Consider the following 23812-nt stretch of genomic DNA (forward strand, 5'->3'; position numbering starts at 1 on the left):
TAGTGCGATACCCTGCTTGCCGAGTGCTTGAGCAGCGAGTAGAGAGGCCCAGAACACTGTCGTCTTGCCCTGACCTGGTGCAATAACTAGAAAGACGTCGCGCCCTTCGATGATGTCAAGTCCGTGTTTGATCTGGAATTCTCGAGGTTGAGAGATCCCGCACTTTCGAGAGAACAGCTCAGCAAGCCATTCAGCATTAATTTGAGGGTCGCCGAGAGAAGACTGAGCAAGTTCCGACATGATCACTACTTTTGACAGGATTTTGACAGAATGAATGCGTGAATGAACGTGCCAGTGTCGAGCGACATGCAGAAAGACACGCTCAGCCTGAGGCGCGTCCTCTGGTCGCGTGGTCGCGTTGTGGCGGTGGCGGCGATATGTTGAAACTCAGCGTTCCCACGGATACACTTCTCACTGGATCCCTAGTTCTTCGCCTCAGCCTAAATCGAACAGCCCGACCGACATTTTGTATTAACGTTCATGATGACGGAGAAACGCTTGCGACTCTATGGGTTTGACGGAAGCGGTGCCTGGTGCTCTGAGTTAGTGGCCTTCCGAGGCCAACGCAGCCGTCACCTCCTCGTCCTCGCTATCCTGGTGTTGTTTTGGTCTGACGGAGCAATCGGCAAAGACTCCGACATCATGTTGGAGCCACAGTCAGGACACACAAGTGCACTCGGCTTCAAGGCGACGATCCGCTTACGGGATTTACCAGTCGTTCCTCGGAGCGATCAGAGCGAGGTCATCACCAACCAGGGGACAGTACGTGCCACAACACAGAATACGGGTATGAAGGTTACGTACTGGATTCGTGACCGTGCCGCACGCGGGACGACTTGCCGGATCGATGGCTATCTCTACGAGACAAACGCCGCCGATCGCGTCCGGTGCCGGCTCCCAGTGCTAGAGCGATATCATGGGCCGTTGTGCTGTGCGCCGAGTGCGGTGAAATTACTTATCTCATTTCGCGATTGCGTTTGTGGTAAGTCGTATGATAAATGCTGGTGATTTTATTGCTGAAGAGCCGTCGGTTAGGATACCGCAACTTGCTCTTGCAACGAGAGATCCTCTATCGTGACGTTAGCATTAACAGCCTAATGTACTTCTGTACTGCCCGAGCATTCAACGCAGGAAAATTATTGACTTGGATTTGGCCGCCGATATCCGCACGCTGTGGACGGTTGGTGGAGCAACCGCAGGCGACTTGCGAGTGGTGAGGATATCTATCCAGCCTCATAACCATAATCATTTACAAATTCATGTCTTCAGAGAACGCGTGTGTTCCAATCTGCGAAAGTACTGTTTACTACTGACAAAAATGTGTCTTTATTTGGCCCTCATGATCACTTGGACGACCTCGAGTCGTTCTTTTACGTTCTCGCATACTACTGTGCCGCACTCGAGGGGCCAACACATGATGTGCAGCCAATTCCGGTCTCACAAGCGAGGCCTTTTCATCGGTGGGACTATCATTGGCTCGACTCGGATGATTGTGCAACACGCAAAGTGAATGCGCTCGAGCACGACATGTGGCTCCAGGCCACCCCTTACATGCAACCTGTATGGCAAGCAGTCTCGAAACGTATAATCCTCTTCCTGAAACCGCGTATCGACGCCATTTCGAAGGCAGGATTTATGGACGAGCCGATTCCGCGGTGGGGAGTGGATCAGCTGGACGAAGTGTCAAAGCATTACGATCAATTCATCGCCACCCAGGATGATGCGATTGAGATGCTCGAGGAACTACAGAGCATTCCTGGCCAACATGTTGAGTGCTCCACTTCTCCTCTTGAAGGTGTCGACTTCGAAGAAAGATGCTCTATGCCACATTTCCGATCGACTACGCCGCGTCCCAGATCGACTAATACTGCACACGATACGAAGGCGTCATCGCATATTCCGCGGCGGGTTCGACTCCTAAAGCCGCTCTCAATAGCAGAGGTCGGTTACTCTACAGGCCGCTCCCGATCGACCACACCACGTCCTCAATCGATTGGCATTATATGCAATGTGGAGGCATGCAACACGGAGACAACCGGCATTCCTCGGCGGGCTCGACTTCCGGCAGAGCATGTCGGTTACTCTACAGACGGCTCCCATTCCCAATCGACCACACCACGTCCTCGATCGATTGGCGTTGCACGCAATACGGAGACAGCCCGTGCTCCATCCTCGACCCGCATTCCCTTGCCAGTGCGGCCACGGCGTGGATGCCCAGTGATGTCCTCGGCAGCAACCTAGTACCGCAAGCTTCACGAAATTCCTCGCGAGTTCGCGCCGGGACGCTTGATCGATAGGAAGTACGCACGAAATGCTTGATACACTTGGTTGGTGTGAGATATCGGGACCATGGAGCGTGAATGTTTCTGATGCTAGTTCGTGAACGGCAAAACTAACAATAACCGAATCTATTCCCTGTGAGGGTATGTGAGCTTTATATACCAGTGATTGTCAGAAAACGCAAAGGAAATGCCCGCCCTTATTTTGCTTCCGTGCTATCAATCCTTCCTGAGGCAATCACGAGACAGGTCTAGAAAGCAAACGAGGATTGCCATCACCATGGATAAAAGAATTTTCGTAGTACTTGTGAGGATTATGATTTTGCAACGGCCCCACGGTTGCAAACTTGATTGTATGGACTGCATGTAAAGGGACAGCGTTTGACCAGGACAGGTAACATAGCAGGAGGGACACGGAAGTGCGAGACTTACATGAGATGGCATTGGAATCTCGACGGCTCGTTCGCGGTGCAGACACAGGCCGTTAACATGCAAAATTGATTCAACCACCGGCAGCACGTCAGAGACAGATCCCCAACATTCACCCGACTCTATTACTCTCAGCGACAGCATTGTCAGGCAAGAGGAGTCCTCGTAAAGAGTACCCGACTTGTCAGGGGTTCGTGCGCGTATGAATAATGTCCATCCAACACTGTCTCTCCGCAGAAATTGGGGAGAGTGAGGATGTTTATATTAACAGTAGTGCCAACGCTGGTACATACAAGATATCACGGATTTTTTGAGACGATTCGGATGCAATAGAAACACGGAGTAGATAGAAAATATAGTGAGTTAACAGACGTGGGACGCGAAAACTGGGAATGAAACTGGAGAGGACATGTTAGCGTATGGGCACATTAAGCTGACCGTACAGACTTACACCATTCAATGCACAGCCAAAGATGCGGTCTTCAGGTGCGCTAACGCACATACCCATTTTTGAGGATATTTGGGTTGATGACTTCAATGGATTCGCGTGGCGTTTCCGGGAACAATGCTGCGAGATAGTCGCTAACCACGGGCCTAGGGGCCTCACGTCCACGAACGACGGGTTGATAAAGGTAAATTTTGTTCACCCGAGATGTGGAACGGAAAGAGGGTGGAAGCGGAGGAACGCTGCTGTCATCAACCGGCACAAAAAGCTTCAACAGGTTGGGAGAGTGTTCGGCGATATCCATGAGGCTGTGATATGCGGGAGGATCCGTATATGTGGACAGGTCATAATCCAGAATGCGGAGGTCTTCCAGATGCGGCAACGCACGAACAATTTCGTCATATCCGCTCATGCCGATCAGGAGACAGGGCATACGCAATTTTAGGGATCTAAGGTTGCTCAAAGTCAGGATCGGATCCAACGATTTTTGAGCGATGTACGGCGGTGGATTTCTTCTCTCGTCATCAAAGAGCACCAAGTGCAGATGACGGAGAGCCCCGAATTGCGCCAGAGCTTTGACGCAGTTCTCCAGCTTCTTTTCATGAACTTCGGAAATGATGAGCGTAAGCTTCACAAGTTTGGTGGACGATATCATCGTCATGAGCTTGTGCGATGTGTCCTCCAATCGATAGAACTGCACGGTCAGGTCCTCCAAAGCCGGGAAGCACTTAACAGGAAGGGCATGCGCAGATAGAGAACCGAGCTGTCCATCGATTATGACGTCCATCTCCTTCAGTCTAGTCATTTCTCCGAGGGCGACGACGAAGTGTTCGACCAACGACGTGCCGCACACAAAGCGCACCAGGTTATTCTGCAGGAGCAAACGGTACAGCCATGCATAGGTACGCAGCCGTTTATCATATTCCCTGCTATCCCAAACAAAATTCGAGATGCCCGGGAATAGATCACTAGTGACCGAGAGGCTCTGCAAGTCTTGGCAGCCATCACACAATTCTTCGAAGACCTGCCACAAAAACTCGGGGACTTGAGTTTTCAGCGTAATGCTTCGTAGCGTCCGGAGAATGAGTATCTGAGTGTTTAAGGCATCCTGAAAACTATGCGAACCGTCGCGAACGGTGAGATGACGGAGATTTGGCCAATACTGGACGCCCTCTGGTATCAGAGTCATGAAGCACCGCAAGCTGGTGTCATCGATGCCTACTCCATAGCGGGAATTCCAGGTAAAACTTTTGATCCTGCGAGCGTAGTCAGGCCAGGAGCCGAAATCCCAAGGCGGCTCGCCGAAATGGCACAATTCCTAAAATGAAAACCAGTCAGAAAGATGCGGACGAGTTTTTGTCGTTGAGAGATGATGAGGAACACACTCACGTAAAACGTTCGTCCTGTGGATTCAATTCTAGTTTTCTTCCAGTGCCAATTCTTAACCAGTGAGAGCAACGGAACCACCGAATCCTGCTCTGCCCATAAGATGTCCAGTCCCATCTCGCGGAAGGCCTTACACGCCAGAGCAAAGTTGAGCAGGGACTTGCGGCCACCTTGGTCGTGGAGACTCCACATGATCATGCGGATGAGTTCCTCGATGTGGGAGACGCGGGACGACGGGAGGCTTGCGACTTCCATGACATTGTTTGATGGACTGTTCGACTCCATGGTCCACGCGGCTGTAGAGGGTTGTGACCGGACAACGAGTCGGGAGAGCATTGGGGCGAGTTAATGGGAGGAAGAGTTGAGTGTGAGCGTGGCTAATCGCCACTCGTCAGTGATGTTTAAATAGGCTTGTGCACGAGGAAAATGCGCATTAAACAACGCGTAGCGCGACGAAGCGCCCACGTGACATAGCGGCCATTGGGCACGTTCGGGCTTGGACCACCACATTAGGCCAACCGTTTTGCCACTCTACACTTTCATCAACAGCTGCACGGCTCCGGATCTCCGACTGAGGACCTGCCGACTGCCGAGGGAGTGGCGTGTTTCCACACGTCCTTCAACGGCTTTTCGCCCCAGTCGACGCGTCTCCTCCACCCTTCGACGACAGCTACGGTTGGCACAACTAGGCAACTGTCGCAGCGGGCAATAGCGGTAGCACGGTGACGGTCGACGGCGCATCCGTACCGCTACGATCAGCTGTCCGAGACGTGCGGCCATGGGTGGCACTCATCCTGTGTTCGCGTTGCAAGCCCTGCGACGTCGACGTCGACTGCAACTTCGTCCACGCGTCTTATAGGCCGAGAGATATCGTGCAAGGGTCGAAAAGGATCGATGACCTGTAGGAGTGAGTCGTTCTTCGGGTCTAGGTCCTTGATTTCATGTGCCAAATCCCCTTGTCGTCCATATTGTAGGATCACCGACTCTTCACAATGTCGGCGGCTTCCCTCGAAACTGCATTATGGAGGGCCAGTCATGGGGCGCGAAGAGTTGACATGAATATGATCGTCGAGTGCTTTGGATAATGCTGGAGGAAGGATAACTAGACAGTGAGTACGAATTCTGGCATTCTTGATGCATAATACCGTTCATTGAAGATGGCCGGACTGCTTTCGAATGCACCAGCCACAACTGAACTCGAATATCATCATCAGCAACTGATGTCTCGCATGATTTGGCAGTGCTACGTACGATCGAGCGAGGAGTCAAGGCGCACCTCGTAGCTATCGGGCCTGGAGCATAAGCAGAATTTCTTGAACAGCCCACACGGGTGCCTATTATTCCTGAACAGCCGCTGGCAGGGGGTTTAGGTCCTTCCCTGGAACCTCGGTGACGTCTCGTGATGATCCGACGAGCAGAGCTTGAATCACCTACACTGCCGACGTATTCATTCTACCCCTGGAATGGATATATGGTCCATAGGACATGCCGAGGCATTGCAAGACTTTGATCGCTGTCTTGGTATTGCCAATGAGCGCTGAGACTGCAAATTCCTACAATGGCGGATTGGCTTTGATGAGGGGACGGGTGCGCATTGGGAGATGGAATCCATGTCCTCCCGTGATTCGATCACTTCTTGCCCACGAATCGCTGATATCGACCAACGCTTAATAGGTATTGGGTAACTCTAGGAGGCTCATGTCTGTGTGAAAACGTACCTTTATGGGGTAGACCGTCACGACTTTACTTGGCAAATCTCGTCTTAATGGTGAGGCTTTCAAAGTCGACCGGTCAGCCGTTCAAGTAAAGATATTATCAAATGTGGCCGCATACACGCTGCAACGGAATTATCCACGTCTGTCGGATCGCATTTATCTTGACACAACGATACCGACCAGTCGCAAACCGCCATTTATTTCTCGTTATGGTTGCAGATGCAGCCAAGGTCCTGTATTTATCCGTTACAGACCCTGATATCTGCATCGCAACACCATTCATTCGTCGGGAAGGACCAAAAAAGAGGGGTTGGGAAGATCCTCCTGTGCTGAGCAGTGCTGAACCCCAACTATCCTTCATGTGAGTGAAGCATGCGACTGGAACAGTAGTATCACCCACTTACTTTCCCCCCTATATCAGAACGTTATACCGTCAGACACTGCGCATATATGAAGCCAAGAGCACACATATGTCCGTCATAGTAGGTCATGTAACCGACGACAGGCTCCAATTCCCCGCCGCGAGAGATGGCACCAGTCATTCCATGAGGGCCGCCATGGTAGATCATTAAGAAGGTTGACGGTCAATCCTGTCAGGCTTTTATTCACACGAAGGTCGCGTACGGAGCATTACCAGCCCTCGTCCGGGATGTTCATTGATCTTCCATCTTCTCCGAGAAAATCCAAGACCAGCAGCGGGGACATCTTTGACGTGAGATCAGATTATGCATCCACATAACATTCTCTTCCATGGGGTCACAGGGCCAACATTTGTGGTTCGACGACGTTGTCTAGGAATGTGGCTGCAGGTATCCTGGGTATATGCGGGTGCGAGAGCAGAAGTGGGGGAGGAGGAAAGACAATAAAGCGGGGAAAAAGAACGTTATGCACTTCATATGCCAACCCAGAGGCTGGCAGCGCGTCGTCGATGCCTAGTGGGTTGAGGCCACGAACGAGTGACACTTGAGTGACACTGCGACACTGCGACGGTTGCGCGACGCGTCGGTCGTACGACCACATCAGGAAACCCCGAGCCGCCCGGCTATACAGCGCTGCAACGTTGGCCTCTACCATCAAACTTTCGCCTGCTCGCCGCCTCCCATCTGCTAGACATGCCCGACGCCTCTTCTAGTTCCACTCCAAATGGGGAGCGTTTGCCTCCTGGCATGGTCATCGGCCCTGACGGCAAGCCATGCAAGATTTGCACAGCGTTTCGCAACTGGAGACCCCGCGCGCAGAACACCGACGCGCACCCCCGCAGCCAGATGGGGAGGAAGAACACTGCTACAATGATGGCCGCATTCGCGTCTGGGCAAGGATTCGCCTCCCAACCCGATCCTGACGTCCGCCCAGCCCATTGCCCGCCCGACGTCGAGGAGCTCGGTCGCGCGACGTGGACATTCCTGCATAGTACGGCCGCATACTATCCCGAACGTCCCACGCCATTCCAACGTGCGAACATGCTTAACCTTCTGCACGCTCTGCCTGTGCTGTATCCGTGCACGACCTGCGCTTGGCATTTGGGCGAGAACATGAAGGATCACCCACCAGATGTCAGCGGGAGAGTCCCGCTGAGCAGATGGCTGTGCGAGAGGCATAATGACGTGAATGAGCGGCTGGGGAAACCAAAGTTTAACTGCTCTATTCGGAACTTAGATGAACGGTGGAAGGATGGGCCAGCTGACGGCAGTTGTGATTAACTGGTCTCCCGGTAAGTTTCTGTTCAATGCTTGAAGTTGAACGTATCACAAACAGTACCAGGCCGGACACTACCTAAGATGCGATCCGTGCTATTTGAGAAACAATGGCGTAAGTGCTCTAGATGATGCGAATGGTGTGCCACTTTCTATCGTCTCAGCTGCAATATCTGATATTATTCATCATGTCAAAGTTGTTTTGGAATAGTTTGATGCCTGTATCCCGTATAGAAAGCTGCTGATAATCACTTTGTATAATCAGCCACTGTGTGGATTCAGCCACTGTGTGGACTTAGTAATCTCGAGAAGAACAAGGCCACATCGCATGAGCTTTACGAACTGCAAATTCATCTGCACAGCCTTCCACGTCACGCATATATGCAAGAAATCCACGCACTGCCCTCTTCTGGAGTTGAACTTCGCCTGTGCTAATCTTCTCGGAGTCTTCCCTCATATAGCCAGGCGCTCAGTATGCATTCATTCAGAAGAGGGAACACTCCTAGAAAGCATCTCCCGCGCACTTTCCGATCGACTTCTCAGGTTGCATTCGAACGCTTCGGGGAATCTGCAAGAGGTGACGATCAACAACACAGGAAACTGGGTCTCGGCCAGTACCACGGCTCACACAATGCTTCCAGAAGTATATGCAATCTTGGGAATGATCGGCGTGCCGCGTTCGTCGATAGCCGGGACGATCTGACAGGTTGCAAGGACAGTGGCAATCACCGCGAACATGGTACCCTGGGCAAAGTAGAAGCCCGGGCACGCTCTCCGGCCGAATCCAAATGCCAGGTCTGTGACCTTCTGCATCTCGGCGTCCGAGTTGTTGTACCGCTCGGGCTTGAAGTTCATCGGGTCGGCGTATGTCATTGGATCGTGCAGCATGTGCCTAGGGGAGACCAAGCCCTTCTTCAGCACACTCATCATGGAAGACGCGTCGTGGCATGCTCACCAAACATTTGGCACTACGAGGGAACCCTTGGGAAGATGAACACCGTTGTACATGTCCGCCTCCCTCAGCGAATGAGGGAAACCTAGAGACATTTATCAGCAACGGCGAGTGCCAGAGAGAAACGGATGCTCGCAGAGTGGAATGGCAGGGTTCCACCGGAAGACTTCCGTGACCAGGCTGCAAATATATGGCAGCGAGGCCCTGTCGGCAATGGACGGAAGGCGGTCGGTCCCAATCTCTGCGTCAATCTCTGCTTGCGCTTTGGCCTGGACGTCCGGATAGTGGAGCATGGCAAGGAAGAAAGTTAGGATTGTGGACACATTCTGCTCGTCCCAAGATCAGCATGGGCTTCAGACAGCAACCAGCGACCCAGGTGTACGAACCGTGTCGAGCCCTCCTCCCAGGACAGCCGATGCTGCCCACACGAGGGTGTGTTCATCCTCTTTTGAAAGCTCGCCATCCGCTTGCAAGAGCGATGTCGCACAGAGACTAGGCGAGTGTGCGATGCCGGTGGGCTTGCAGATCGGACATCAACAGCCAGCCATAGAAGGCACAAGAGCGGGAACACTGCGCTTACGAGGTTCTGCTTGCACCAGCGGTACGGATTCCAAGTCGCATTCATGCAGATTTCGTGCCACTCTCGGGCCGTACGGAGGAACCCTGTCCCTGGCACCCAAGATGGCAGGCGCTGCACTGCGAAGACAAGTATAAACGGACGTGAGCGATGAGGAGACGCACGAGCGCTTACACTGCGGGATGAAGTCGACGAGCCATGCGCCTGGTGCGGAAGCTTTGCTGAAGTTGGCCATGGCGGCAAACGGAATGGTTATGAACGGGTCGTCCTCGGACTTCACCGTATAGCCATAGTTGGCTTCCATGATGATTGCCGCAATCCTCCTGCCAGGCAGTCGAATTGTGGCGAGAGAAACGCAATGAGAGAACAGGAGATACTTACATCTTTACCTGGCGAACAAGCGAGCTTGGGTCATGAAGCACGGCTTGGACAAGCTTGCGCGCCTCGGTCTCTTGGAGACGGTAGTAGCGCGGAACAGTCCCCTGGGCAAAGTCTGCGTTAACGAGCTTGCGCTGCCTGCGCCACTCCTCGCCATAGGGCTGGAGAACGAAGCCCTCGCTGTAGCCGACGCTGTAGATGGGCGCGATCGATGGGCAGTGAGCGCGTCACACGAAAGTTGGAGAAGGAATGACCTACAGATCGCCTGCCATGATCTGCGGAGGAGAACGATGAATGAGGCGCGACGCCACAACATGAGGCAAAGGTCAATACTCACAAGATGCGGCCGCTCGGAATAGATGGAGGATCGTTTGTCGAGAAGGTCTCTAGCAATCTCGGCAGAATTGATGACGATGATGGGCTGGCCAAAGACGTCGAGATGAATGATATCGCCTGACAGATGATGATGCATTGACAGCGCGTACAGTGGCCGTTCGCGGAGGCATGCTCACCGTACGTGTCGGCCCATTTGGAGTAGGTCAGCCAAGGATTGACCTGCGGGATTTGGAACGCATTGCCGACGATGGGCCAGCGGGTGGGCCCTGGGGCGAGATGAAGGCGTGCGCGCGAGGACAGAAGATGTTTTACGAGGACATAGGTGCCACAGGAGACCACGAAGACACCGAGAGGCTGGAGGATGTCACTCGTGGCGGCGGCGAGACCGAGAGGCTGGAGGATGTCACTCGTGGCAGCGGCGAGACCGAGAGCAACAGCGGCGGGAAGAACGCCGTCCATGGTCTTGACAATGATGGCGGTGGTTCGTGAATGGGTTCACCTGGGTAATGGGGAATCCGGAGTGAACGCAGTGCTCTGCCTGGCCTAACCTTGGCTGGGAGCATGGTTAAAGCACCAGACGATTGATCGCCGATGGATGTGAAACAGTGCAAGCGCGTTGCACAAGCTCTCAGATTGGGCACAACGCAGCCATTGATCGATGGGAGAACACCGTGGCAGAGATGCTCCCGGGCCTCGGCGGCACGCATACTTACGCTTACTTGCGCTTGCCTTTCATTGGCCACGCTGCGATCTGTAGTCCACATCATCTCCCCACGGACACACAAGCGCACTCCTTGGAATGCCCGCCTTACCCGGCTTGTCCTGCGCCTTTCGGGTTCCGTTTCCATTCTTTGCCAGCAGTCGCTTTGTTCGCATCTCTTGAGATGCCTTCCAGGAGGCCTTTGCGGGATCCGGAAATGAACACTGGTCACTCCGAGACCAGTATCTCTGTGGCACACTTACCGCCTGGAGTATGCGAAGGGCCATCCCTCGCGAAACAATCTTTCGAAGTTTGTAGACTCATCAGAAGCGGAAGGGCAGCTAACGTTCAACAACGCACCATCGTCATCGACTATCACGATGATGTTACAGACTTAAAGGGTGCTGCGTGACACATCATGATGGACATGCTGCAGATGGTTGAGTCGTTCTTGCTCTCCTTTCACCCCTTCTCCTGAATCATTTCTGGGCAAGTACCCCGGAAGCGCTTCGTCGAGTTACACACGTCCAGCCTCTCTTCGACTCCCCATTCGATAGCTTCCATCCTTGTGCGCTCATGAGATCATCCACCTGATCCGCGTCCTTCACGGCAGAGAGCGTGATCGGGCCCTTGCAGAGTGTCCACTCGGCCGCCGTCGCCGGCGAGCGGCTATATGGCTGTACGACGCGTCGATTCATCAATGGATCGTCCATGAGTACTGAGTACTGAGTCGTCGCCGAAGTTGCAATTTCCACGCGGGCGGTTCTCTTCATTGCATTCCCAGGACTAGCAACCATGGACACGGCCGCAGACATCGAATCATCAGGAGAGAGTGCCAGCGGGATCAAGCATAGTAATGGTGGCGAAGTTAGCGGGACTGATAGAACTCGCGTTGAGTCTTCTCTGGGTCATCGGCTCAATTTTGCACACACGGTGTAGTTCTTCAAGCCTGTCGACTCGTCTCTCACTCAGCTTCTAAAATGAACCCCAACACCTCCGATTGACTAGCAGAACGTGCTTCCCAGATGTAACACGCATGCAGTTGAGATCCGCTATTTTGGCTCTAGGACAACCTGTGTCAATGTGAGGACCATCGCAGATGTCAATGCTCATCGCCTTGCCGGATGCATTGCCAGCAGTAGTAGAAAAGAGGCTGTGGGGAGGGCGTGTAGCCAATGCCCTCCATACTTTTTGTCACCAGAACAACATGGTCCACGTTCTCCTGGTATCAAATGGTAATCAAGTCTTGGTGTTTCTGCCGCCTCAAAGAGGTTTGAGACGCTAGGAGTCCTTGTTCATGGTGCAACAATAAACAATAAACCTGAGTATGACTCATCCCTTCTATCACGCAGTCCTTGATTGATGTACATCGATATTTGTCTTCCTGTGGTATTAGGAATGGAAGCTGGTCCGTGGTCCAGCGATCTAGCTCGTTCTCCGCAGCATCAGGCGCTCATGCGGACAGCCTCATGAGAACATTGACCACGATTTTCAGCGTTGAACCATCGCTTTCCACTCGGCAAAGTGTGTCAATCATGGAAGCTGTCTGACTGGAACTTCTCCGGCGTGATGCCTCTTTGAATGGCTGTGTTCTCTCACGGTATGATTGGATGCAATGCCTTCGGTGATGTTATCTACCCCCCTTTGCGAGCTTCCTGTGGTCTGAACATTGTATTGCTCCAAACAAGGATTGACGGGACGGATTGCAGCATTCAAAATGGCGAGTCTGAACCTGAATGCATGACGCTTCGACATTGCTCCATCATACCCACAAAGCCATGGCATCATCAGATTCCCTATCATTGCTGTACGTATATCCCACATCTACGAATAAAGCAGTCGGTGATTTTAAGTACTATTTCGATTGTAGTGCAGGTCCGCAGGTTCGTTAGCCGTTGTTTATGTCCCGACTATTGTCGACACAGCCTGAATTAGTTGCTGGCCTTCGTTTTCAACTGGGGCTTACTCGGCATCCTCAACACTCAAGTCTGTGAGCACTGATTCCTACACGCCTGACGTGCATAGATGCTAATCATGGGACTTACCCGAGACAGACGTGTACTATTGTAATTTTCCAGCAGACCGTATATACCTGAGGTGCCTAGGTACCTATGACTTCTATTGACTCTCCTCTGAAAGTCCAGCTGAATTGTTGCAGTATACGGCATTTTGACCTTCGAATGGGTCCAGACCGGCTTGGTCACTGCGCAAATGTTTGATGTTTACCTCTACAACTATGCAATCGGGCCGCCATCATCTCCACCAAATGGATTTGGTTCTCCGCTCCAGTAATGGGTTCTGTGATAGCGGCAACGGTGCAATTGTTCTTTGCATGGCGTATATTCGCGCTGGCCAAACCGAGCAAGCTTCATCGTGCAGCCTTGCGCAAGGCAATGTACGCATTAGTGTTGGCAATTGTGATTGTGAGCAAGCTATGCATATAGTGATCAAGATTATCTGCTCAAATACTTGTGCGTAGCTATCAGTCGGTCAGGCAATTTCTGGGGTCACTGGCGGTATCTTGGTATGAATTTTGCCTCATTTGTGTAACCCCCTAGGCTCATGCATATACGTTCAGGCGCGTGTGTCACCTTCTGCTCGCGATATGGATAATGCAGTAACGCCTCTAATGGTATGTACAAAACGTATCTGTTGTATTGCGGCAGCCATCGTGACAAGTTGTAGCTCTGGCTTGCGTTGAGCGCAGTCGATGATGTCCTCATCGCGACTACAATGTGTATATTGGTCAGTTTCTTGCTTCGCTTGTTATATTCTCCCTCTAATGTGGAACACAAAGCTGCTCAAGAGCAGAACAGGGTTTGCCTCGACAGATGCTTTAATCCATCGCATCATGAAACTCACCGTGGAGACGAATGCCGCCACCGGCAAGCATTCAATATGTATAGATGCGATATCACGCTTACAAATAACGTCTGCAGCATTCTTTGCCGTCATCCTAGCCATAATAGCGGGCATTCCTCCAGTGAGTAGCGCGCAGGTTTCGTATTGTTGGTCCATCTCAGTGAATCCAGACGGACACAACGCTTATTTATCAATTTCCGTAAGTGGTAAAGATTGTTGTTCGGTGACATGATTACTGACCTGCTGTAAAGGAGCATCGTGCTTCCCAAAGTGTATGTGATCGATTCTCAGCATGAAATATGAGCATCGTGATTGACATTCCTCCCTCAGATACGCCAACTCCTTCCTTGCGAACATCAACAGTCGAGCGTCCTTGAGACAGCAGAACGCTATCGGAGCTTCACTGCAAGTACCTCACATTGCCACGTCCCCGGAAACAACGGTATTAGATACCGTCGCAGACATTGAGGCGTCAAGAGAAAACAGCAGAGAAACTGCGTATAACAAGGATCGCGATTTGAACGAGACGATGGTAGAGCTCAACGTGGGTATCTGGAACATCGACGAGACTTGAATTCATTTCAGATCGATTTTAGCCTGTTGGGTCTTCCATCCAGCAATCGAAAGTCAGTCGTAACAGTCTCGACTGATTCGTAGCCGTGCCGTGAAAGAGGACGGGGTCTACCTTGTTTATTCCTGAGCGATATGATAGTAAGACAGGAAATACTCATTGCGAGCTCGATACGAGACACACTTGTCACTTGCATTTATGACTCATGATATGCACGTTGTGCAATGAAGTCGGAATCTACCTTCTTTGTTCCTGAGCGCTATGATAGGACCGGAAATATTTATTGCGAGCTGGATACGAGACACTCCTGTCAATTGTATTTGTGATTCACGATATGCACCCACGATATGCACTTTGTACAATAGGCCTGCAGTGAACAACGTGCACCCAGGAGATGCCAATTGATGAGTCCTTCATACACGCAATGCCAGTGCTGAAGAAATCGAGCGAAAGCAGAGGAAATGATGCGAGCCCTGTACGTCCGTGGCTCGTGCCTTTCGCTAGTAGCGCGGTCCGAAGCTGCATGTTTACTTCGCCATTCCAACAGTGGGCTCACTGATTGTCCACGCTTTAAATCATATTGATGAAGAACGGGAGACGCACTGGTACTGATGTAAACTGTCAGGGTACAGATAGATCGTGACCGAAGCTCATGCAGGTGCTATAGTATGACATTTAAAGATGCAGAGCCGAGTCTTCACACTAGCGCCACCACGAAAGGTCTGTCATACCATCAAAAAAGGAGGGAGGCTACTGGTGGAAAAGGATTTCAACTGTTTTTCTATTACGATACACGTACAATCCTCTATACGGCAGATGGACCTACTGATGGGTGATTGTAGAGCAGAGCCGAGTCGCAAGCATCGGATCTGTCAGGAGTCATCCACCGTACAGCACATCCTGCAGCCACCGCCTTGCAATCTGGTCTCGCGGCGTTCTACCGACCTTGACGCCTGAGGGCCGTCAGGTGGGGTCCTTCAAGACAGAAAACAATACATTAGCGTGTCGTCCCACATGAACACTCCGGCCAGTACACCACGTTTGTGACTATATAATCCGGAAGAACATAGAGCAGCATTTGTCGGCCTGGGATAATTCATTCAGGAGAGGGGATGCTCTGAATCAGCAATGCCCGCGCACGCTCCGTCCGACTCTTGATATTGCACCTGAATGGCTCAGGACACCTGGAAACAAAGAGCGCCTCTCAGCCCTACATCCAAAAATATTTCAAAGCAGCACAGAGCTCACACTATCGTTCCAGACGTATACGCAATCTCGGGAACGATCGGTTCACCACGTTCATCGACAGCTGGGACGACGTCGCAGGTGGCAAGCACGGTGGCGATCACCGCGAAGATGGTGCCTTGGGCAAAGTAGAACCCCGGGCACGCCCGCCGTCCGAACCCGAATGCCAGGTCGGTGACCTTCTGCATCTCGGCGTCCGCGTTGCCGTAACGCTCAGGCTTGAAGTCCATCGGGTCAGCGTATGTCATCGGATCGTGCAGCATATGCCTGGCACAGACCATCCCGGTACTTCTTCAGCGCGCTGATGACGGAAGACACATCGTGGCATCCTCACCATATGTTTGGCACTACGACAGAACCCTTGGGAAGATGAACACCATGGTACACGTCCGCCTCGCTCAGCGCATGAGGGATGCCTAGAGACGTCCGTCAGCGACAGCGACAGCGAGGCCGAGGAGAGTCGAACACTCACAGAGCGGCGCAGGGGGATTCCATCGGAACACTTCAGTGACCAGGCTTCGAACATACGGGAGCGACGTCCTGTCGGTGATCGACGGCAGACGGTCGGTCCCAACCACTGCGTCGATCTCCGCTTGCGCTTTGGCCTGGACTTCCGGGTAGTGGAGCATGGCAAGGCAGAAAGTCAGGATCGTGGACACGTTCTACTCACCTCAAAAGGTAAGTTACTGTCTCGGAGAGCAGGTAAGGGAATAAATGTACAGACCGTTTCGAGCCCTCCTCCCAGAACACTCCCTGCTGCCCAGACAAGGGCGTGCTCATCCTCCTTAGACAGCTCACCATCCGCTTGCAAGAGCGATGTTGCACAAAGACTGGGAGTGTGTGCGATGCCGGCGGACTTGAACATAAGGTGTTAACACCCGCTCAGGGATGGCAGAAACAGCAAGATAGCACTTACAAGGTTCTCCTTGCACCAACGGTATGGAATCCAGCTCGCATTTATGCGGATCTCGCGCCAGTCTCGGGCCGTGCGGAGAAAACCCGTCCCTGGCATCCAAAGGGGCAAGTGCTGCACTGTAGATATCACGAGCGTGAGCAGACGTGCAATGATGAAGGAGCGAGATGAATATGCGCTTACGTTGCGGGATGAAGTCAACGAGCCACGTGCCTACGGCGCACGCCTTGCTGAAGTTGTCCGCGTTGGAGAACGGAATGGTGATATACGGGTCGTCTTCTGACTTGACGGTATAGCCATAATTAGCCTCCATGATAATCGCTGCAATGCTCCTGCACAGGAGGTCGACCTGTGGTAAGTGAAGCCCAACGGAGATCATGAAACACTCACATTTTCAACTGACGGGCGAGGGAGCTCGGGTCATCGAGCAGAGCTTGGACGAGCTTGCGCGCGTCGGTCTCCTGGAGATGGAAGTAGCGCGGAACGGTCCCTTGGGCGAAATCCTGCTTGATGAGCTTGCGCTGCCTGCGGAAACTCTCGCCGTAAGGCTTGAGAGCGAAACCCTCACTGTAACCGACCCTGCAGATAGCGGCAATCGACGGGCAGTGAGCATGCCTTACACCGAATTGGGGTGAGAAACGACGTACAGATCACCTGCCATGACCTGTGAACATGGATGATGGATGAGGGCGCGATTCTGTGCGGCATAGAACAACGAATAAAACTCACGAGATGAGGCCTGTCTGAATAAATGGAGGATCGCTTGTCGAGGAGGTCTCTCGCTACCTCGGCAGAGTTTATAATAATAACAGGCTGGCCAAGGACGTCTAGATGAATGATATCACCTGGCAGATGATGTGTAAGATATCGCTTTCAAGATCAAGCACGGGGAGGTGATCACCGTATGTGTCCGCCCACTTGGAGTAGGTCAGCCAAGGATTGAGCTGGGGGATCTGAAGCGCATTGCCGACGAGCGGCCAGCGGGTGGGGCCAGGAGCCATGCGGAGGCGTTCGCGTGAGCACAGCAGATGCTTCGCGAGAACGTAGGTGCCACAGGCGATGGCGGCGACAGCAAGAGGCCGAAGCATGTCTTTGATGACGGCAGCGACGCAGAGAGCGACGGCGACGGGTAGAACTTGAATGGTGTCCATGGCTTTAGCGTAGACGACGATGGCGCGGATGTGGGGGGAGGTGAAGGCGGCGCAATAGCATGGCGAGCAAGGACCCGGTGGAGGACATGTTGAGAGTGAAGACCAGTAGCCGATATCTCTCTAGGGCGTCCGATCGCTGCCCCAGCATCGCGGCAGCCCGCACTCTCGCACTCCATTCTTCGCACAGCCGCTGCTCCAAAATGACCACGCTGCACCAGGCCCATCGTTGTGGTGTTTAGGTGCCGAAGTTCGATGTCGCCTCACATCCCATCGGTACTGTTGCGAGGAGGATCAGGTCTACACCCCAAGACCCAAGTCTTTCGGCCCAGGACTACTCTGAAGAATGTACGGATCAGGCGAGCAACCGGCAACGGCCGACCGCGGGATTAGTTGCTTGTCCCTTTCCCAGTGCATAGGATGACTCGTAAGGTGTAACAGAGTAAATTCCATGTTTGGTGGTTCCGTTGGATCATCGAATATATTATGCCGTCGGAGAAAACAATGATAGAGATGTTCAAGTTGGCCACCGAGAGAACTCTTGACAGCGCTAACAGACTTTTAGCTGAGAAATATCCGAGAGTAGACGAGAATACATGATCATACACGAGTTCACAAGTGAGAGTCCCCAGATCGCGTAACGAGCAGTCGAAGTTGCCGTACGGAGCACACGAGTAGGTTCAAGTTGGGGAATCCACAGCTCCATTCCAAGGCGGGAGGGCGCCTTGTATACATTGTAAAGTGACATAAGAAGGAGTTCATGGAAAAACGTTGACAGAGAATCCGTGACAAGGAAAACTGAACTTACTTTGTATGGTAATCGTATGCCCTAAAATGAAAACCAACTAGTCTAAGGACAGATGGCGCTCCGGAACGACACCTGTCACTACGATTGACACTGGAATGATACTCCAATCGGACGTGACAGTTGACATAGATTGACTTTTCAAGACTTTACAAGTTATGAGATGCCTTTGCTTTGGGTAAGGCTTGTACTATTCTCCAAGAAATTGTGCTGATGCTGAATTATTCTCGAAAACTTGTTCAGTACAAAATCAGGCACGCAACATTGCCTCTGGCACTGCGCTCAACGGCGCGGGCGATGAGCGCGAGGGCGCGCCGTGCTTATGAGCTTTCGCGAATGGCGAGATTTGGTGCCGTTCAGTTCCAGGAGGTCTCAAGCATGACGCCGAGGACATGAAACCTCGCGACTTGCAAATTGAGCTAGTTGGGACAATAGACTTGATCCTCATCAGCAACCGTAACCTGCCATTCCTCGTCACGAATAAACCATGCCATCTCCATCACCTGCTATCTGTCTGTGTTCTTCTGACCTTGCCTCGTAGCCTCTCACGGCGTTGCCGATCTCCCCGAGCTCGGTATCAGCAACATATCGCACATCCTGACTCCAGGTTTGAGGGGTGTAAATGGCGCCATTATGCCTTTATACGGTCAAGTCCGTGTGAAAGACTCGTTATTCTCCCATCAAGATTCCGTTGACACAGCTACGGTGTGTGCTGTTTCTTCTCTTCTCTTACTGCACATTGATTGCTTCCTGAGGTTGATATCTCTATCGAATTTCCCTCCGGACCGTACCCTGGCCCATGAATCCGGTTTGTCAGCTATCAAAATGAACAGCCACTGCGAATTCGCTCGATCGATTGTGCTCTTAATTGTAATGGTACACTTCAACACATTCGGAAATGACCCCTTGACTGAATGAGGGAAATAGGAGCGTTGAAGACTGAATCTCACTGGCACGACATACGTCTAGTAGACAGTGCCTCCCATCTGGCTGTGACAATAAATGTCAAAGCCAGGGAGATCAGCAAGCAACAGAGGGCAGTAATTTGACGAAGAAAAATAACAAGTCAAATGCGTCCAGTCTCGAAATATAGGAAAGGATTCGGGATTCGCGCCATGTTAGTTCGAAAGCAACAGGTACACAGGCCCTATACCGGCAAGTTTACCAATCGTCCCGAGGACTTCGAGCCTTCGCCGGGAATCCTGCATGAACTATCTTCTATCTCTCGTGGACCTGTTCTGATCTAGCCTCGAGCCATGAACATCGAGCCTCTGGAGCGTTGACGTTGAGACCTGCGACGAGGCGGTGATCCAGGAACGACCCGTCCCGGGAAGCTTCCCACATCGCTTACGTTGCGGGAACCACACCGGTCTCAGCCAAGCCAACTCTATTCCGACGGACGCTTTTTGATGGGCTAGTGGATTTAGATGGGGAGCCACACATGACGAGGGACTGTGACGGTCCTCACCGTGATGATAGGCGACTTCGTGAGATCGGTCCGAGGTGTTCCTGAGTGCGTTGCTGTCGACCGTCAGTGAATGAATTGTCGTCTGAAGGACCTGAAGATCGGCAGCAAGGCCCTCCTGACCGTGCATACACTCGAGTCGTCGTAGAGGAGCGATAGGCGTACAACAGCTCTCCGAGCGGGTCGCAACCACAAGCATCCCGATAATTAATTTTACTTCCATCCACGCGTGGTTCACGGGTTCACGCGTGCGATTCCCGGAGAGGTGACCGCTGGTGCAGCTCCCAAACAGGTCCACGGAGACTCGCCACCATCAAGACCAGAACGGTGCTCCACGCGACTCGACCGCTCGCCTTTCGGAAAGAGGGTCACCGGATTGGAAAATATTTGCAGCGGTCCTCGATCGAGGCACCGTCGGCGTCGACGGTACCTCGCAAGGGGAGAACATACAGATGTCGCCCTGAGCGATGGAGTACCTTCACGGAGTGGACTCTAGCACTAGGCCGTTTAGGGTTCGGGCAATGTGGAAAGCGGAGCCCGTGACATGCTGGTGCGTCAGGTTCCGTGCTGGGTTGGCGTGCGCGGGTGGAGCTAACGTTATGTGCAATATCAATATCAACAGCTGGCAAGGTTCCAAGTCTTCCGGGACTGGTGCCCACTGAACAGATGCTCTCAGGTGAGTTACATATAGGTTTTCTGTTGAAAATAGTAAGCAGGAATCCAGGCCGTGACCTGTAGATGGAGCGCACGAACCGTCTGGAATCCGACGAAAAGAACCCCCGATACTCGGACCAGTAGCCTCGATCGCAAGCAAGTATTTGATGAGCAAAAAGACGCACACGAAATCGTTCGGTATACGCGTGCAAGCGTGCCTTTCCGATAAGAGGATTTTTCGGCTAAACTTCAGCGGCAATGATGGAGCGAAGAGCTCCCCGGAAAGGCAGAGTGGCACTGGACCAAGCGCGGCGGCCGATTGAACTTGCAGCATACGAGCTCCATGAACACGCGGGAACGCCGTTGTGCGGAGCACGTCCATTGTCCGGGGCCTTAGCGTCCGAATGTGGATTTTTCTGATCACAACTAGCTAGAGGAATACCGGATTGCGACGATCACGCACAATTGGTGCTACGCCATAGCTCGGAACAGTGCGATGTGGGTCTGTCGTTTCCGGGGCCTTTTCCGCAAAATATGCATACGCCGTCCCGACGTCTTGACGCTGATATTTTATCTGGTATACTGCTCGAGTAGGTGCGTGGGTGACCCGGGCATCCAGGAAAACAAAATGAATGGTGCCTTCGGCCCAGGGCTAGGTGATGCGCCACCACGCCAATCGGGCGCTGCCACTGGCGACTGCTCGGGTCCTCCTATGATGTGCATACCACGTGACATCAAAAAACCCGTAACAAAAAGCGCTGATTGGCCAGGGATCCGTGCGGGGACCGTCGCAGTCAGTGAGCACCGGGGCAGTCGCAGGCTTAGGGCCGAACTCTGGACGGCCGCGGACACAAGACATTCTTCTGCCCCCGCCCGCCTCGGTTGCTGCATTGCGGCCTTCCTCCTCTCCTCCCTATATTAAATCACGGATACGACCTCCCTGATTCCTCGTCCCCTTTCCGACACTCGAGCACGCCAAAAGTGCCAGATCCGACAATTCTTCTGACGAGAGCGAGATCCAGCGAGAGGATCCACGACCATCACCACTATGAGGGGCCATTCGATCCACAGACGAGACGACGCCGTCAACTGCGGCAGCGGCGGCGGCGCCGAAACCTACACTGGACTCAGGATAGGATCGATATTCATCATCATGGCGACCTCCATGTGCGCCGCACTCTTCCCGGTACTCGCACGGAGAATGAGGTGGTTACGAATGTGCGTACCGGACATGGCGTTCCAGATTGCGAAGTACTTTGGTAGTGGCGTCATCGTGAGTCTTAACTCCTTGCTTCTGAATCACATCCTCTAACCTTCTGTTCTGGACGCCCGTGAACCAGATCGCAACAGCCTTCATCCACTTGCTAGATCCAGCTATGGACGAGCTCGGGTCGGAGTGTCTCTCGGCTGCGTGGCAAGAATACGTGCGTGTTCGTCTTCGTCTCGTCCCCTATTTCTTCTCATGCTTGCCAAATGCAGCCGTACGCACTGGCGATATGCCTTGGCAGCATATTTATGATCTTTATCATAGAGATCGCCGCCTTCCGCTGGGGTACTGCTGTGCTTTCCAAGGCTGGCTTTGCATACGGTGAGCCTTCCTTTACATCTGTCAAATCGATGGGATACATACAACACTCTGTATCGCCATATTGTCCTTCACAATTCCTATCGACTAGTGCTCACTTGTGATGCATTCCTTCTCGGCTGGTGTCCATCATACTCACATCACTGGTTTTAGACGCACACGGTCACGGCCTCGCCACCGGCGCAAACGCCGCACATGGACCCGAACATCGGACCGCCACCGAAACTACGAGCGAAAAGGACACCATCAACGAAGTTGGCGCGGGCGATATCGAGGCGTTCCCGAAGAAGCATCTGGAACAACACGAACATGCCCACGCCCATGCCGTTGGGAACTTTTCCGATTCAGCGATCGCTCAGATTATCGGCGTGGCGATCCTCGAGTTCGGTGTGTTGCTGCATAGGTGAGTCATGGATCCATTAATCCTTGAGGATGGCTACTAACTTGATGTGCAGTATATTCGTCGGGCTCACGCTCGCGGTGAACGAAGAGTTCAAGATCCTCTTCGTTGTCATCGTCTTTCACCGTGCGTGCCTGTCTTCCTTTCTTCTCCCTCTTTCTCCCGTAGTGACTCTGTCCTCCCGCGCAGAAACATTCGAAGGTCTTGGTGTCGGCTCTCGACTAGCATACATGGAGCTCCCACAGAAATACGCGTACTTCCCCGTGCTTGGTGGGGTCCTTTATGGGCTGACGACGCCCGTTGGGATCGCGGCCGGCCTTGGCGTGCGTTCGTCGTACAATCCAGATGGGACGACGGCGAGCATCGTCAGCGGTATATTGGACGCGTTCAGCGCGGGAATCCTCATCTACACGGGGCTAGTCGAGGTACGTCAGCATCACGTATCGAGTGTTTGAACGGAGATTAACGATACCGCCTGCAATCGCACAGCTGATGGCGCATGAGTTCATTTTTAACAAGGAAATGATGGATAGTTCGAACCGACACCTTGTCTTCGCGATTGGGTGCATGATGCTCGGCGCGGGCCTGATGGCGCTTCTCGGCAAGTGGGCATAATACTTGTCGTCGGCGCTCTCCTTCGTCTCGCTGGCGCATTGCCGTCGCTCTTCGCCCGTGCTTGGATGCGTTCAGAGAGCATCCCAGTCATTCGTCCAGGATAGGATAGGACCGGAGATCATCTTGGGCACCCCGCCTCCTCGCTTCGTCGTTCAGCCGTTCACCGTTTATACTTAACGCATTTACGCCGCACTCACGCACTGCACCGGCAACCTAGCCTTTTTACACGCATCTATCGTTATCGTCATGATATCGCAGGTTCTCTTACTGTGTTACTATCGTCTCCTGTTTCTTCGATTTAATACGTCATCCTGTGTTGCGCTACATCTGTACGTCGTGTCTGTAAGGATGCCATTATAGGATATGGGGATGTCTCGCACCATCATCCATGTCACTGTCGCTAGAAAATGCACACCATGTTTCTCGTCGGAGGCATTGCGGTCGATCTAATGAGGTACAGCGGATACAGGGAACCATGTCTTGCGGGAGAAGTGCCGTCCCCGCTATTTTCATGAACTGTACGAGATTCAGCAACAAAAAGAAGATGGAGGCAGCAGCGTTGGGGCAGCCACGTGAGTGGCGTCGGTTTCTGCCGAATGGCTGAGAGCAGGCGGCGCTGTCCATTCGGCGTCGACCGAGCTCGTGAAGAACTTGCGCG

General features: G+C 52.8%; 9 protein-coding genes across 9 annotated transcripts; 4 read left to right on the top strand and 5 right to left on the bottom strand.

The window, feature by feature from the left end:
- Positions 1–624: 624 nt before the first annotated feature.
- Positions 625–1382, top strand: LAESUDRAFT_724905 (uncharacterized protein; the record flags this gene model as incomplete). Its single annotated transcript, XM_040908718.1, has 3 exons — positions 625–982; positions 1036–1213; positions 1270–1382. Coding segments are annotated over exons 1-2 (516 nt in total), but the record flags the coding sequence as incomplete, so codon positions are not given.
- Positions 1383–3030: 1648 nt separating this feature from the next.
- On the bottom strand, positions 3031–4972 carry LAESUDRAFT_110530 (uncharacterized protein). The gene is made up of 3 exons (XM_040901203.1): positions 4543–4972; positions 3160–4471; positions 3031–3106 (listed from the first exon to the last, which is right to left on the bottom strand). The coding sequence occupies exons 1-2, from the start codon at positions 4873–4875 to the stop codon at positions 3200–3202; spliced, it is 1605 nt and encodes a 534-aa protein (XP_040765202.1). The 5' UTR covers positions 4876–4972; the 3' UTR covers positions 3031–3106; positions 3160–3199.
- Positions 4973–7313: 2341 nt separating this feature from the next.
- Positions 7314–8189, top strand: LAESUDRAFT_677887 (FAD-dependent thiol oxidase). Its single transcript, XM_040905673.1, has 2 exons — positions 7314–7965; positions 8016–8189. The coding sequence occupies exon 1, from the start codon at positions 7367–7369 to the stop codon at positions 7952–7954; it is 588 nt and encodes a 195-aa protein (XP_040765203.1). The 5' UTR covers positions 7314–7366; the 3' UTR covers positions 7955–7965; positions 8016–8189.
- A 2-nt stretch (positions 8190–8191) lies between these two features.
- On the bottom strand, positions 8192–10760 carry LAESUDRAFT_110706 (putative monooxygenase). Its single transcript, XM_040901205.1, has 11 exons — positions 10368–10760; positions 10193–10308; positions 10114–10130; positions 9859–10047; positions 9652–9800; positions 9481–9596; positions 9287–9418; positions 9037–9226; positions 8904–8985; positions 8577–8840; positions 8192–8516 (listed from the first exon to the last, which is right to left on the bottom strand). Exons 1-11 carry the CDS (start codon positions 10648–10650, stop codon positions 8429–8431), a joined length of 1626 nt encoding a protein of 541 aa, XP_040765204.1. The 5' UTR covers positions 10651–10760; the 3' UTR covers positions 8192–8428.
- Positions 10761–12171: 1411 nt separating this feature from the next.
- On the top strand, positions 12172–14702 carry LAESUDRAFT_749432 (uncharacterized protein). The gene is made up of 15 exons (XM_040911557.1): positions 12172–12216; positions 12288–12698; positions 12762–12774; positions 12827–12881; positions 12946–12996; positions 13050–13166; positions 13199–13314; positions 13371–13415; positions 13470–13523; positions 13577–13636; positions 13689–13874; positions 13924–13952; positions 14005–14025; positions 14084–14297; positions 14350–14702. The coding sequence occupies exons 2-15, from the start codon at positions 12628–12630 to the stop codon at positions 14401–14403; spliced, it is 1086 nt and encodes a 361-aa protein (XP_040765205.1). The 5' UTR covers positions 12172–12216; positions 12288–12627; the 3' UTR covers positions 14404–14702.
- Positions 14703–15420: 718 nt separating this feature from the next.
- On the bottom strand, positions 15421–17570 carry LAESUDRAFT_651125 (cytochrome P450; the record flags this gene model as incomplete). Its single annotated transcript, XM_040904284.1, has 11 exons — positions 15421–15508; positions 15573–15836; positions 15904–15985; positions 16042–16231; positions 16294–16425; positions 16486–16601; positions 16666–16814; positions 16873–17061; positions 17130–17146; positions 17212–17327; positions 17384–17570. The coding sequence occupies 11 exons, from the start codon at positions 17568–17570 to the stop codon at positions 15421–15423; spliced, it is 1530 nt and encodes a 509-aa protein (XP_040765206.1).
- Positions 17571–19499: 1929 nt separating this feature from the next.
- LAESUDRAFT_110874 (uncharacterized protein) lies at positions 19500–20250 on the bottom strand. The gene is made up of 2 exons (XM_040901207.1): positions 19904–20250; positions 19500–19849 (listed from the first exon to the last, which is right to left on the bottom strand). The coding sequence occupies exons 1-2, from the start codon at positions 20121–20123 to the stop codon at positions 19647–19649; spliced, it is 423 nt and encodes a 140-aa protein (XP_040765207.1). The 5' UTR covers positions 20124–20250; the 3' UTR covers positions 19500–19646.
- Positions 20251–21175, bottom strand: LAESUDRAFT_110873 (uncharacterized protein). The gene is made up of 2 exons (XM_040901206.1): positions 20654–21175; positions 20251–20596 (listed from the first exon to the last, which is right to left on the bottom strand). The coding sequence occupies exons 1-2, from the start codon at positions 20934–20936 to the stop codon at positions 20379–20381; spliced, it is 501 nt and encodes a 166-aa protein (XP_040765208.1). The 5' UTR covers positions 20937–21175; the 3' UTR covers positions 20251–20378.
- LAESUDRAFT_724920 (ZIP zinc/iron transport family) lies at positions 21105–23583 on the top strand. The gene is made up of 7 exons (XM_040908719.1): positions 21105–21827; positions 21895–21978; positions 22034–22142; positions 22293–22542; positions 22595–22665; positions 22729–22964; positions 23029–23583. The coding sequence occupies exons 1-7, from the start codon at positions 21603–21605 to the stop codon at positions 23152–23154; spliced, it is 1101 nt and encodes a 366-aa protein (XP_040765209.1). The 5' UTR covers positions 21105–21602; the 3' UTR covers positions 23155–23583.
- Positions 23584–23812: the final 229 nt, after the last annotated feature.

The sequence above is a fragment of the Laetiporus sulphureus genome (assembly GCF_001632365.1).
Source record: "Laetiporus sulphureus 93-53 unplaced genomic scaffold LAESUscaffold_15, whole genome shotgun sequence".
In the NCBI taxonomy this organism is placed as follows: Eukaryota; Fungi; Basidiomycota; class Agaricomycetes; order Polyporales; family Laetiporaceae; genus Laetiporus; species Laetiporus sulphureus.